Source organism: Ranitomeya imitator, chromosome 2 (assembly GCF_032444005.1).
Source record: "Ranitomeya imitator isolate aRanImi1 chromosome 2, aRanImi1.pri, whole genome shotgun sequence".
NCBI classification, from domain to species: Eukaryota; Metazoa; Chordata; class Amphibia; order Anura; family Dendrobatidae; genus Ranitomeya; species Ranitomeya imitator.
The window spans coordinates 413,167,299-413,182,416 of NC_091283.1; the positions used below are offsets into that span (position 1 = coordinate 413,167,299).

At 41.5% G+C, this 15,118-nt stretch overlaps 1 protein-coding gene across 1 annotated transcript in view; it reads right to left on the reverse strand.

Moving 5' to 3' along the window:
* Window positions 1-15,118, reverse strand: part of SDK2 (sidekick cell adhesion molecule 2) — an 839,306-nt gene that overhangs the window by 37,241 nt on the left and 786,947 nt on the right. Inside the window, exons 25-34 of the mRNA XM_069750729.1 lie at window positions 14,837-15,074; window positions 11,880-11,995; window positions 11,578-11,767; window positions 11,276-11,374; window positions 10,781-10,975; window positions 9,304-9,505; window positions 8,607-8,710; window positions 7,578-7,648; window positions 6,751-6,886; window positions 2,885-2,941 (exon numbers count right to left, since the gene is read on the reverse strand). Of these exons, the coding sequence (XP_069606830.1) occupies window positions 2,885-2,941; window positions 6,751-6,886; window positions 7,578-7,648; window positions 8,607-8,710; window positions 9,304-9,505; window positions 10,781-10,975; window positions 11,276-11,374; window positions 11,578-11,767; window positions 11,880-11,995; window positions 14,837-15,074 (1,408 nt within the window). The remainder of the gene's footprint in view (window positions 1-2,884; window positions 2,942-6,750; window positions 6,887-7,577; window positions 7,649-8,606; window positions 8,711-9,303; window positions 9,506-10,780; window positions 10,976-11,275; window positions 11,375-11,577; window positions 11,768-11,879; window positions 11,996-14,836; window positions 15,075-15,118) is intronic.

Sequence of the window (15,118 nt, forward strand, 5' to 3'; positions counted from 1 at the left end):
GTCTACCTTAAAGGGGTTGTCTGGGGAAAAGAAGTTATCACCTATCGTCAGGATAGGAGATAACTTGCTGATTGGGGGAGGTCTGATCGCTGGGATCCGCACTGATCATCAAAATGAGGAATTTTTATACCCATTAGAATGGAGCAGCAGGTCAGATGCCCGACCGCTGCTCCATTCATTCTCTATGAGGCTGCGCTTGGCAGCCCCAACAGAATGAATGGTACAATGGCTAGGGATAAAAGTTCACTGATCTGCCCAGTGGTCGGATCCCCACCGACCAGTAAGTTGTCACCTATCCGCAGGTGATTAATGGTCAGTGACAGGAATCCATGGTAGTGACAGCCCCTTTAGCCAAATAATGATTTCATCCAATGACCGCTATGCAAAATACTAATATACACAGTTATTTATCCAAGAAGAATAAATTGATGTGAAAACTCCCCAGCGACTATTAACGCTATGTTACCTCATATACTCCCCATATTCTGCTACCCTGTCTATCTGGGAAATAAGGGTCATAACAAAAGATATATGCACATGGAGACGTTTTATGGAGTGGAAATTGAGCAGAACCTCCAAGTTTTTGAGGAGGATATGGAGAGTTCCACTCAATTTCTGCTCCAAAAACTACTCAAACCTCTGTGTGCACATAGCCATTTCCACTCAATAAGGCTATATTTCCACAATGAGCTTCTTGTGAGTTTTTGACTTTGCGGATTTTCTGCGCTATTTTTGCACCCATTATATAAAATAGATTACTTGCATATTTCCCAAAAAACTCCCCAAACGCTCATCGTGGGAACATAGGCTAAATCTACTCCAAAAACTCTGTGTGCAAAGGATAATATGGCTGTAATTACCAATCTCAGCGGTCATCACACAGCTTTTCCTATACTACTAATTGGAAAATCGTCAGACATGCAGTTGAAACCAGAAGTTTACATACACTATATGAGACACATATGCATGTTTTTCTCAATATCTGACATGAAATCAGAATAAACCTTTCCCGTTTTACGTCAATTAGGATTACCATAATTATTAATATTTGCCAAATGCCAGAATAATGAGAGAGAGAATGTTTAAGGCATTTTTATTACTTACTGCAAAGTCAGAAGTTTCCATACACTGAGATTACTATGCCTTTAAACAATTCTGGCTGCCCATATGATGATGTCATGTGTTTGGAAGCTTCTGATATGTTTTTTGGCAACATCTGAGTTAACTAGAGACACACCTGTGGATGTATTTTAATGCACACCTGAAACACACTGCTTCTTTGTGTAGCATCATGGGAAAGTCTCAAAATAATCACCCAAGTTATCAGGAGGAGAATTGTGGACTTGAACGTGTCTGGCTCATCCTTGGGTACAATTTCAAGATACCTGAAGGTGCCTCGTTCATCTGTACAAACAATTATACACAAGTACAAACAAGATCATCCATCCAGCCATCATACTGCTCAGGAAGGAGACAGGTTCTGTGTCCCAGAGATGAATGCGCTTTGGTCCAACATGTGCATATCAACCCAAGGACCAAGACAAAAGATCTTGTGAAGATGATGGTGGAAGCTGGTAAGATTGCGTCAATATCCACAGTGATACGAGTACTGTATCAGCATGGGCTGAAAGGCCACTCTGCCAGGAAGAAGCCATTACTCCAAAAGAGAAACACAAAAAAGCCAAAAGCAAATGCACACAGGAACATAGACCTTAATTTTTTTATGAAACTAAAATGGAACTTTTTGGGTATAATGACCATCGTTACGTTTGGAGGAAAAAGGGAGAAGCTTGGAAGCCTAAGAACACCATCCCAACTGTGAAACACGGGGGTGGCAGCTTCATGTTGTGGGTTGTTTTGCTGCAGGAGGGATTGGTGCACTTCACAAAATAGATGGCATCATGAGAAAAGAAGATCATGTGGCAATACTGAAGCAACATCTCAAGACATCAGCCAGGAAGTTAAATCTTGGGTGTAAATAGGTCTTCCAAATGGACACTGACCCGAAGCATACTGCCAAAATGGTAACAAAGTGGCTTAAGGATAACAAGTCAATGTTTTGGAGTGGCCATCACAAAGCCCTGACCCCAATTCTATTGAAAATTTATGGGCAAAGCGGAAAAGGCAGGTGCGAGCAAGGTGACCTACAAACCTGGATCAGTTACACCAGTTTTGTCAGGAGGATCGGCCCAAATTCCGACCAACTATTGTGAGAAGCTTGTGGAAGGATATCTCAAACGTTTGACCAAAGTCATTCAGTTTAAGGGCAATGGTACCAAATACTAATGAAATGGATGGAAACTTTTAACTTTGCAGAATTAATAAAAATGCCTTAAATCATTCTCTGTCTCATTATTCTGGCATTTGGCAAATATTAATAATTACTGTAATCCTAATTGACCTAAAACGGGGAAGGTTTATTCTCATTTCATGCAAGATATTGAGAAAAACTTACATATGTGTCTTTTTATATAGTGTATGTAAACTTCTGGTTTCAACTGTATACAGTGATGTACCCATTATTCTAATATCACCCCTTAGCTAGGCAAATTTTGGCTAATGTGAGTAGTAACCATATTGGTTGTCACCTATCTAGTTGGGGTATATTCACACGGGAGCGATTTGTTGAATCACTTCCATTCATTTGGATAGGATTGTTTTTTTGGGCAGCACGTGAATTTTTGCAAGAACCAGTGGGATAAACAGGAGGGTTGTAGAAATGTCTGCAACCAATCGGCCATATGCGAATATACCCCGAGTAGGTAATAAGACAGAAGAGGAGACGATGCCGGATTCCTACTCGTTGAGGAATGTTCAGTTCTGTCTCATGTCTGATGCCACATCATTATTAAGGCATCATTATATAAGTCAGGACCACACTTACTGTCCAACTCGTACTGGGTGAGAGACGGTTCACTCAGGTTCCGGACCATGTAGGCAGCTGGGCAGATTGGGAAGAAGATGGAGGAATTGGGGCAAGATGGGGGGTAAAGAGCAGGGGCAGGAGAGCTGTTAGTATACAATGAACACAACATGCCGACACATGGACACAACATACAATTCCGTACAGACAGTATAGGGACGGCTGTGTGCACGACCGACCCGGAGGTTTCACCTTGCATGCAATGAACTTTTTTTTTTTTTTTGATAGTCAGGTCTGAATTTTGGGCTATTAATGGCAATTTCAGATTTCTCCTAATCCTTTTTGCCAGGTCCCTCACTTTTGGGAGGTGGAAACGGACAACATTTCTGGAGGTCCTGCAATGGCACCCAGTAAGGTTGTCACCTAATAATCCAGAGTATCTGATATTCTGCCTCCCAACGACTCCCAATAGTGCATAATGAATTCATATATATATTCGATTCCCACAAAATTCAGGTAGGGTAACGTTAAACTGGTGTCACCGACACAATCTCGTCCAGCCGCCCTTGAATGACAATGCTTATAATAATGCGACTGCTCTTTTATTTCTTTGTCTTTCCGGCAGATATCTGATCTCCATTATTCAGAGACGTCCTCTGGTATATTCGCTGCACACGTTTCCTCGCTGAGGTCAGATAGTCGCAGGCTCTCCAGATGATGCATCCACTACATGACGGGTACCTCCTATCGCCTGGAATGAATTCAGCAGAGGCGGATGTGCTGGGACAAGACACCGCAGCGTCAGGGGACTCTGCCAGGACGGGTATTTATTCTTCTGGACATTATCACTGACAGCAGGACACCATGTGATGTCATAGTAACACGCTTGAAATGGACATTTAGAGGTCGCATAACTAATCTCAAATATATGGCTCCAATAATCGTCCTCATACAGAACACAGTGCTGTGCTGCGGCCATGGACAGATGGTAGCTGTAGTTTGTTTTTGCTAACCTGCACTAAAAATCTACCACTATACTGTGTGCACTGTCCTGTTACATTAATGTTAATTATCTCTGTACTGAGACATTGCCGTGTACATTATCTCTGTACTGTGACATCACTGTGTGCATTATCTCTGTCCTTTGGCTTCTCTGTGTGTATTATTTCTGTACTGTGTCATTGCAGTGTTTATTACTCCTGTATTGGGACATCACTGTGTATAATATCCCTGACTTGTTACATTACAGTGTGCATTATCTCTGTCCTGTAACTTCTCTATATGTATTATCCCTGTACTGTGACATCTCTGTGTGTATTATCCCTATACCATTACATCACTGTGTATTATCCATATGATATGACATCACTGTGTATCATATCTGTACTTTGACAAAACAGTGTTCATTATCCCTGTACTGTCATTGCTGTGTGCATTATCCATATATTGTGACATCACTGTGTGCATTATTTCTGTACTGTGACATCACTATGTACATTATACCTATACTGTGTCATTGCTGTATGCATTATTCATATATTGTGACATCACTGTGTGTATTATCCCTGTACTGTGACATCTCTGTGTGCATTATCCCTGTACTGTGACATCTCTGTGTGCATTATCCCTGTACTGTGGCATCACTGTGTGCATTATTCCTGTACTGTGACATCACGATGTACATTATCCCTATACTGTGTCATTGCTGTATGCATTATTCATATATTGTGACATCACTGTGTGCATTATTCCTGTACTGTGACATCTCTGTGTGTATTATCCCTGTACTGTGACATCTCTGTGTGTATTATCCCTGTACTGTGATATTACTTTATTCTGATTATATGATTGTTTATGTGACATTACTGTGTGTACAAAAAAAGAGAGAAAAGAAGCGCAATAAATGTGCACACTCAGCTGTTATTTAGAAAATGTGAACAATGCTTTATTGAGGCGGCAAAACACAGTGCCTATACATATAAAAACATTTAAAACAGCATGTAAAAACATACCAAAACATATCACTACCGTACCCTCTGGATAAAGGAGTACGGTCAAAAAGCAGACCCCATAGGGAGAAATAATCCCTCAAGACTAGATGGTGAGTATATAGAAAAGATTTTTTAATAAATGGTGCACACAAAATGCTGCAGGGCATGAAAATCAAGGCTTCCCAATGGTAAAAGATATAATGAAATAAAGCGCTGTCACAGCTGGTGTCGGATTCACTAGATGGAAGCTAAGTTGACTCAGTGAGTAAAGCAAGAGCTATACAAAGCTGTGACACTGCTGGGAATTGCCCCGCCACAATGCCTACAGCATATCGTGTGCACAATGTATAGCTCTTGCTTTACTCACTGAGTCAACTTAGCTTCCATCTAGTGAATCCGACACCAGCTGTGACAGCGCTTTATTTCATTATATCTTTTACCATTGGGAAGCCTTGATTTTCATGCCCTGCAGCATTTTGTGTGCACCATTTATTAAAAAATCTTTTCTATATACTCACCATCTAGTCTTGAGGGATTATTTCTCCCTATGGGGTCTGCTTTTTGACCGTACTCCTTTATCCAGAGGGTACGGTAGTGATATGTTTTGGTATGTTTTTACATGCTGTTTTAAATGTTTTTATATGTATAGGCACTGTGTTTTTCCGCCTCAATAAAGCATTGTTCACATTTTCTAAATAACAGCTGAGTGTGCACATTTATTGCGCTTCTTTTCTCTCTTTTTTTGTACAAGTATTTATTGGCGCATACGTAGCACCTGGCATCTATCATAGACGTTATTTCAGTGGTGCCCGCTCACATATTCTTTTTTACATTACTGTGTGTATTATCTCTGTACTGTGTCATCTCTGTACTGTGACCTTATTATTTTAATATTCTATGATTATTTATGTGACATAACTGTATTAACTATTCCTGTGCAATGATTCCTCTGCTAGTGAATATAAAATACAAGTTTGGGGCCTTGTTAGATTTTGTATCAGGGTTCAGATATTTGAAGTTACACCTCTGCACTCATTAATTCTAAACTAATGCACACATTTACTAGAATGGATAAAGAACAGAAGAGAAAAGCTACAACGAGCGGTTAATTAGCTGAAGTACCATGCAGATTAATGTGCCACTTAGGAGGTGAGAATGGCAAGTGACAAATCATCTCTCTGGCTCACAGTAGATGAAATGTGATGCTGTTTACTCACTGTAGTTGGTGATTTTATTTTGTAGGAGTTTTATTAATATCCATGTGAATGAAATATATCTTTTTTTATTGCACAACCAATATCTTCCAAAAATAGCTGCTAATCTGAATAATCTGAGCTGCAGTGTAAAGCATGGGGGAAAACACAGAAGCAGCCTGAGCCTCTCATGAGACTGAAGACGGATTGTAGATCACCACAGATTCCCATTAGACAGTGCAACTAAGGCTACGTTCACATTTGCGTTGTGCGATGTTGCGTCGGCGACGCAACGCACAACACAAACAAAAACACACAAAAACGCACGCTAAAACGCATAGTTTTGCGACGCATGCGTCCTTTTTTGCCTAATTTTGGACGCAAAAAAAATGCATCTTGCTGCGTCCTCTGCGCCCTAACGCTTGCGGCAAAAAAAACGCATGCATCGCAAAACGCATGCAAACGCATGTCCATGCGCCCCCATGTTAAATATAGGGGCGCATGCGTCGCCGCGGCTGCGCCCGACGCAGCCCGGCGGAACGCAAATGTGAACATAGCCTAAGTGGGAGCCACTGATCACAGCTGTGCCCTTGGGGTTATGTACATACATGCCACATGAAACATGTTAATATTAAGAAAGATGTCATAAAGGAAGACTGATCTTGTTTGGGAGAAGGCGCAGAATATGTTCATCATTACTTACATGTTAACTCTGCCCATTTGGCATTGGGGTCGTTGATGTTTCGCAGAGTGAAACTCCTCATCTCATCATATACAAGTTCACGGTAGCGGATTCGGTAGCCTAGAAGGATGCCATTGATTTTGTCTTCTGCTGGAGCCTAAAGATATAAAGAGAGTCATTCACACTTGCATGCAAGGGTCTGTTCACTTAAGGTCTTTTTTTTCAGATCAGCGAAACAGACCAAGTTTTCAAGGGGAAACCGCTTGAGGAAACTCCAGCACTTTTTTTTTTCTCTTTTACATTTTTTTTTAGAAGTTTTTTTTTTGTTGGTGTTTTTAAAGTTTTTTATAGTTCATTATGCAATGAATAAAATGTATTTTTTTTGGGCTGAAACGCTCCTAAAACACTCCAAAAGATGTCTGCCATTTTTTTTCCGCCTTCCCATTGACTAGTAGAAAACACCTGAAGAATGGACGGCTCACTTTTTAACCGCTTGGCCTTTTTGGAAACTAAATGCTGTTAAAAAACGCTTAGAAGTCTAAACTTATGAAGTCCTTTTTACATAGAAACTGCTCCAAAGTTTTTTTCTATTCATTTCTCAGCTTTTTTTCAGGTTATTTTTTGCTGTGGACCTGCTCCAAAGCTGCGTGTGAACATACCAATGTCTAATACTACGTGATACCGATGAACATACTAATAATTCCTGACAGTCATCCCACTGAAGAACACTATAGTCAGCCCCTTTGTGCCGTGAATTGGCTGGTAAACTGGAATAACGAATCCATTTCCTGAACAGCAGCTAGAAGTAAGACAAACCATGCAAAAAATATATCTAAGGTTTTACATACCTGCCAGTGAATTAATACCGAAGTGGTTGTCTGAGGGGTGACGGATAAAATCGCTGGTGCATCATCTGGTGCTGGAATATTAGAAAAATAAATTGCTAAAAATGGTGCACACCTGGAATTATTACCATTAATCAGAAAAAGGGTAATATAGTTATATATTGTAATAAAATGGCCCCTGTCACATAATTCGAACAGCAGTCCATCCTAGTCACGTTTCATTCTGAGGCATTCTAAAGAAACTCAGCTGCCGACATCTAAGTCTCAACTGACAGAGGAGCTGTATTGTAAGCAAACTTAACCCACCTCTGTGAGTTGGGGAGAAGGCCTGTGACAGGAAATAAATATTCTCCTTGGCTGACTGCAGCATAGGAGGACTGAGGCTGGAAAAAAAATCCTTTGTGCTGAGTCAGTCGAGGAGAAGATTTATTTCTTTTGATGTCATGGATATATGTGTATTTTGCTTACCATAAAGCTTCTCTGTCAGTTGAGACTTAAGTCTCAAGAGCAGTTTTTCTTCAGACTGCAGGTCGTCCTGATAAGAGACTAGGCTGGCTGTCATTTGAACTATGTGATGGGGGTAATTTTATTACATTCTTTATTACCTGTTTAAACACCTCCATCCATTTTGGTGGTTCTGCAATGCACATGTTAACACCCAATAAGATAAGGTGGCAACTAACAGCAAGGCTCTGACTTCCGCCTGCTGAATAGCAGCCTTCTAGCCTTAAGCCCCCCCATACAATTTAGATAGCGGTATCTTGGAGGCTATATCTCCTATGTTTTCCATGAGAGAGATGTTGCCAGGCATCTCTAGCGGTGGCTTATCACCCAGAGAACAAAGAATCGACAATCCAAAATCGGATTTGCTGGATCCTTATCTTCCATGACATCATCTGTCAGGGGTACCCCATACACATTAGACTTCTGTTGGAACCCATCAATATCGGTGGGTTCAGTTGACGTTAGTCTATTGTGTATCAGGGACTTTAGATTGCATCATCTGAATAGTAGGGATGCAGTAAGACTTACCAGCTTGCAGTGTTGTTAGGGACTCCGATTCTGCACTGTATTCACTGTCCCCAATGTCATTTGTTGCTTTGACTCGGAATTTGTATGTTGTGAATGGTTTTAACCTAAAATATTACCACAAAGAAGATGGTGACATCATTACGTGTGTCTGAAATAATTATAATTTGGTGGCAGACATTGTGTCGGGTATAGAGTCAGTCTTTTTTCTTGGCATTACTAAAATTCTAAAATAAATGCAAAGACAGGCCACCACACTCTTATTCTAAGCTAAAAAGGGACCAGAACCTTTCCGGACCTTAACTCTCTTAAAGGGACTCTGTCACCTGAATTTGGAGGGAACAATTTTCAGCCATAGAGACGGGGTTTTCGGGTGTTTGATTCACCCTTTCCTTACCCGCTGGCTGCAATATTGGATTGAAGTTTATTCTCTGTCCTCCATAGTACACGCCTGCGCAAGGCAAGATTGCCTTGTGCAGGCATGTACTACAGAGGACAAAGAATGAACTTCAATCCAATATTGCAGCCAGCATGCAGCCAGCGGGTAAGGAAAGGGTGAATCAAACACCCGAAAACCCCGCCCCTATGGCTGAAAATTGTTCCCTCCAAATTCAGGTGACAGAGTCCTTTTAATGGCCTCGTTCACACAATGGCTGTCACCAAAGTGTATGTTGGAAACAGGTTACAATAGACTTTCTACCTGTCTATAACGGCGGAGGTGGCATTGTGACTGACGGAGGAAGACTGCACCACCCATCGTCCTTTGGGTAGTTCTCGCGTCTGGATGGTATAGTAACGCACAGGAGAAAGGCCGTCGCTTCCTGGTTCCCATGAGAGCAGCACATTTCTGGACTTTACGTCTTCCTGTAGGACTATGGGCTTACTGGGGGGCTGAGGACGTTCTGCAAAAGGGAAGAGAATAAGCGTCTGCGCTGCCATCCATGCAGAAACCCATATAAAAGGATAAAAAATAATACCTGTTAGAAATACTGGATGGGTAATAAATGCTACAACAGTGGAGGTCCAATTAATTAATTGCCAAATGAGAATATGGCTGTTTTCAACAAACTTTAAAGAGTAACCATCATTTTAATTTTTATTTCCATAAATCAATAGAACATTTGAAAATAAAAAAAACTTTATAATATATCTTATTAGAGAAATCTGCTTTTTCTCCTCCTGGACTAAATTTCAGTCTGAAAATTCTCAATTTATGGGTAAAATGTGTCTCCAGTGAATACAGACTTTCCCATTACAGAGATAGGAGATGACGGTTGGTGATTATAAAGTTCTATGGAGACTGTAACTGTCATTTCTGGAGAACTTGCAGCAGAATGTCTGTGTCGGCCGCTAGCTCCTCCCCCTACATAGAATCTTAAAAGAATGATCAGTCCAGGAGGAGAAAGTCTGATAAGACATATTACAAAGTTGTTTATTTTCAAATGTACTATTGATTTATGAAATAAAAATTAAACAGTTGGTTTAATTAGGACCGCAATGTGTACACCTGACCGTGGTGCTACATCCATACCGCTCCTAGCCAAGGCACTGCGGCTTAGGTAAAAAGGGAACCGGAGACCTCTGTTTTAGTGATTGCAGATGGTCCGACGGGTCAGACCTCCACTGATCTAGAATTTATTACTTATCCAGGATATAGGTAAGAAATGATACTCATTGAAGAAAGACAATCGCTTGAAAGACCTCCTATCAAGATTAAATAGAGGAGAGGGTCTTGATTAGGATTTGCAAGACTGACCCTCTCCTCTAGAGCAATATGATTTATATTTTGTACCTGATTATTGACTTTCTTTTTTCTGTCATGTGATATCCATTGACATTTTTTGCTCCAAATTCTTCATAAACGGATCACACGGATCATACATTTTTAGTAAGTTCTGTTATCATGCAAAATTTTACGCCAACATTACAGGTGTCAAAAATATACAATGCTTTTAAAAAATCGCAATTGATAAATCAGATGAAAATATCTACAAACTTCAAACCATTCACCCAATACTATATATATATAGGCAAAACATAACAAAAAAAAGGCACGCACATCTAAAATAGATTTTGAAAAAAAAAACGAAGATGGTGAAAATCACCCAAAAAAGTAGAAGTATGAATCGGGCCCTTAGTGCTTTAATTCTTGGACTCCGTGTCAGGTGTTTGCTTACCTCTCTTTTCGGTGGTCACTACTAGCGCTTCCGCAGCCTCACCCCATCCCTTACGGGTCTGGGCTGTGATTCGAAACAAGTAGACAGATTCTGGTCTGAGCCCCGTGGCGGTATACTGCCGGACACTCGGATTCAGCACTTCCACGGTGGCGGTGTTTGCGTTGGTTGTGTTTAATCTGTGAGTGATCTGATAAGCTGTATGGTAAAAAAAAATGTGATATCGTTTGCATCAAAGTCTATGGGGAAAAGGTATTTAATTTGCACCAGTTTATCACTGTAAAACAAATTGGTCGTTTATGGCACACATTCATTTGCAACATTTTTGCTTCTCCTTAGTAATGAAAAAAGTGGTCAAGGATAACCCAGGATGGAGCGATGCCAGGAAGTATCTCCTTGAATAGTTCTTAATTATTCAAATTTTTTCTACCATTAAAATAAAAAGAAGTAACATTTTTGTAGATCTCAATCTTAGTGTGAAAAAAATAAAGTTCTTACCTAGAATGATACCGTTGGGAGCAGCGGGGGTCTGCCAAATGAGGCGGACAGAGGTTGTTCTCACCTCAGGAAACAGAATTCCCACTGGGTGACCTGGAACTGAAAACAGATAGAAACATGAAGCCGTGATTCATCTGGCTTCTCTCGCTCACCTCATACAGAGTGCAAACTGCAGTAGTTGACGGCTGGGTGTAGATCTGTCAGAAACTGTGTACTATGGGTATATAGTATATACCACAGTCCGCCACACAGTCTAAAACATGTAGTGAGAGTTGGTGGTGTTCTGCAGAACACAATCTTACCATCATCCAGGGTCCTCTCTAGGATTGCTGGTGCGCTCGGTACTCCATCGCCAATTCGGGTGAAAGCTAAGACCTGGATTTCGTAGAGGACGTATTTTCCCAGGTTGGTAAGCTGAACACTTCGAGAGGCATTACCTTCCACCAGCCAAAACCGGGGAGGGTTGTCCGAATCTTTCTCCTTGTAGAGAATCTATGGAAAGCAAAAGTCATAAAAAGCGACAAGACTTTCCTGAACCCAAAGCTAAACAGATTGCAAATTTAAGACCAAATTTTTTGCAAAAAGATTATGAAAGGCTAGTCACCTTGTAACCCAGGATGAGTCCATTCCGATCCGGGTCTGGGATTTCGCTCCAACGAACCAAGATGCTGCTTGAGGTTGTGGCCAGAGCGGAGACATTGCTGGGTCCAGAGGATGGAACTGTGGACGAGACGCGATCGTGCAATTACTCTTATGTAGAACAATATATAAGTGCTTCTCACTAAATTAGAATATCATCAAAAAGTTCATTTATTTCAGTTCTTCAATACAAAACGTGAAACTCATATATTGTATAGAGTCATTACAAACAGAGTGATATATTTCAAGTTTTTATTTCTATTTATGTTGATGATTATGGCTTACAGCCAATGAAAACCCAAAAATCATTTTCTCAGTAAATTAGAATACTTTATAACACTAGCTTGAAAAATGATTTTAAAATCTGAAATGTTGGCCTACTGAAATGTATGTTCAGTAAATGCACTCAATAATTGGTCTGAGCTTCTTTTGCATCAATTACTGCATAAATGCAGCGTGTCATGGAGGCAGTCAGCCTGTAGCACTGCTGAGGTGTTATGGAAGCCCAGGTTGCTTTGATAGCAGCCTTCAGCTCGTCTGCATTGTTGGGTCTGGTGTCTCACATCTTCCACTTGACAATACCCCATAGACTCTCTATGGGGTTAAGGTCAGGCGAGTTTGCTGACAATCAAGCATATTGATACTGTTGTTTTTAAACTAGGTATTGGCACTTTTGGCAGTGTGGACAGGTGCCAAGTCCTGCTGGAGAACTAAATTTCCATCTGCAAAAAGCTTCTCGGCGGAGGGAAGCATAAAACACAGTGTACCTACACGAGCAAATGATATGGCTCCCCAAACCATCACTGATTATGGAAATTTCACACTAGACGTCAAGCAGCTTGGATTGTGTGCCTCTCCTCTCTTCCTCCAGACTCTGGGACCTTGATTTCCAAATGAAATGCAAAATTTACTTTCATCATTTGAAAACAGCACCTTGGACCACGGAGCAACAGTCCAGTTATTTTTCTCCTTGGCTCAGGTAAGACGCTTCAGGCATTATCTATTGGTCATGAGTGGTTTGACACAAGGAGTGTGACACTTGTAGCCCATGTCCTGGATACCTCTGCGTGTGGTGGCTCTTGAAGCAATGACTCCAGCAGCAGTCCACTCCTTGTGAATCTCCCCCAAATTTTTGAATGGCCTTTTCTTATCAATCCTTTCAAGGCTGCGGTTATCCCTGTTGCTTGTGCACCTTTTTCTATCACACCTTTTCCTTCCACTCAACTTTCCACTAATATGCTTGGATACAGCGCTCTGTGAGTAGCCAGCTTCTTTAGCAATGACCTTTTGTGGCTTACCCTCCTTGTGGAGTGCGTCAATGACTGCCTTCTAGACATTTGTCAAGTCAGCAGTCTTCCCCATGATTGTGGAGCCTACTGAAATAGACTAAAGGTACCGTCACACTAAGCGATCGCTGCAGCGTCGCTGTTTGGTCGCTGGAGAGCTGTCACACAGAGAGCTCTCCAGCGACCAACTATGCCGGTAACCAGGGTAAACATCGGGTTACTAAGCGCAGGGCCGCGCTTAGTAACCCGATGTTTACCCTGGTTACCAGCGTAAAAATAAAAAAAAAACACTACATACATACATTCCGGTGTCTGTCCCTCGGCGCTCTGCTTCTCTGCCCTGTGTAAGCACAGCGGCCGGAAAGCACAGCGGTGACACACCGCTTACACAGGGCAGAGAAGCAGAGCGCCGAGGGACAGACAGCGGAAGGTAAGTATGTAGTGTTTATTTTTTTTTTCCTTTAACGCTGGTAACCAGGGTAAACATCGGGTTACTAAGCGCGGCCCTGCGCTTAGTAACCCGATGTTTACCCTGGTTACCAGCGAAGACATCGCTGAATCGGTGTCACACACGCCGATTCAGCGATGTCAGCAGGAAGTCCAGCGACGAAATAAAGTGCTGGACTTTCTGCAGCGACCAACGACATCACAGCAGGATTCTGATCGCTGCTGTGTGTCAAACTGAACGATATCGCTAGCCAGGACGCTGCAACGTCACGGATCGCTAGCGATATCGTTTAGTGTGACGGTACCTTTAGGGACCTTTTTTAAATGCTTAGGAAGCCTTTGCAGGTGTCTTTTGTTAATTATTCCAATTTACTGAGATAATGACTTCTGGGTTTTTATTGGCTGTAAGTCATAATCATCAACATTAACAGAAATAAACACTTGAAATAGATCACTCTGTTTGTAATGACTCTATATAATATATGAGTTTCACTTTTTGTATTGAAGAACTGAATACTGATGATACTGATATATCATCAATACTGATGATATTGATGATATTCTAATTTTGTGGGAAGCACTTGTATATATACCATATATACATTGTATGGTGTCACACACTGGATTGTTGGCAGACGGTAATTGAGACTATCTCCAAAAATCAAGAACTGCGCACATTTCAGCTAGCCATGTGTACTAGATTATAGGCTTATTCCCAAAATATTAAGCTATCCCCTTTCTAAAGAATAAGGGATAACTTACTGTTTGCTGCGTTCCCCCACAATACCCAGTTTGGGGCTCTGGATCCAGGAATCATGCCCCATCTTGAATGGAGCAGAGTTACCCATGTTCAACCTTCCCCCAATGTATGTTGATTTTTAAGGTCTGGCATTTTGGTACTCAAGGTTGACACCGTAAGAGGGGTCTGATTGCGGGTTACCCCATCTTCCCATTCAGGACAAATGTAGGCCTCATGGATGTGAGTGTGCATATGTATGGAGGGCCGACAGCTATCTGATGTACATGGCGAGCTTTAAACGTAGGTAGATACATCTGCCAAACAGATTTATTCATTTTCGAGCAGACAACTCTAGTTACTCTGCCAATACGGTCATCCATGATGCATAAACGCCTCTATTTAAATTGATTTGTCTAAGATAATGATCAAAAGTTTCAGACTGCCTCTTACCTGACTCTCTTGTCCTTGCCACCACAATGGGACTCAAGGGACCAGACCCAATGGTGTTAAAGGCAACAACCTGCACAGAATATTCCGTCCACTCTTCCAGGTCTTCAATCGTGTACTCCCTCTCGATGCGGTCATGGATGACGTGGGTGGAGGACTTCCCTTTTCCATCAGTTCTCATGTATCGGATCCTGTACCCCACAGATTCTGGGTTACCGTTGTATGCCATCTCTGGCAAAGGCTGCAGGAAAGAATGGCTTGTGAGATATAGGGCTGATTGTCATT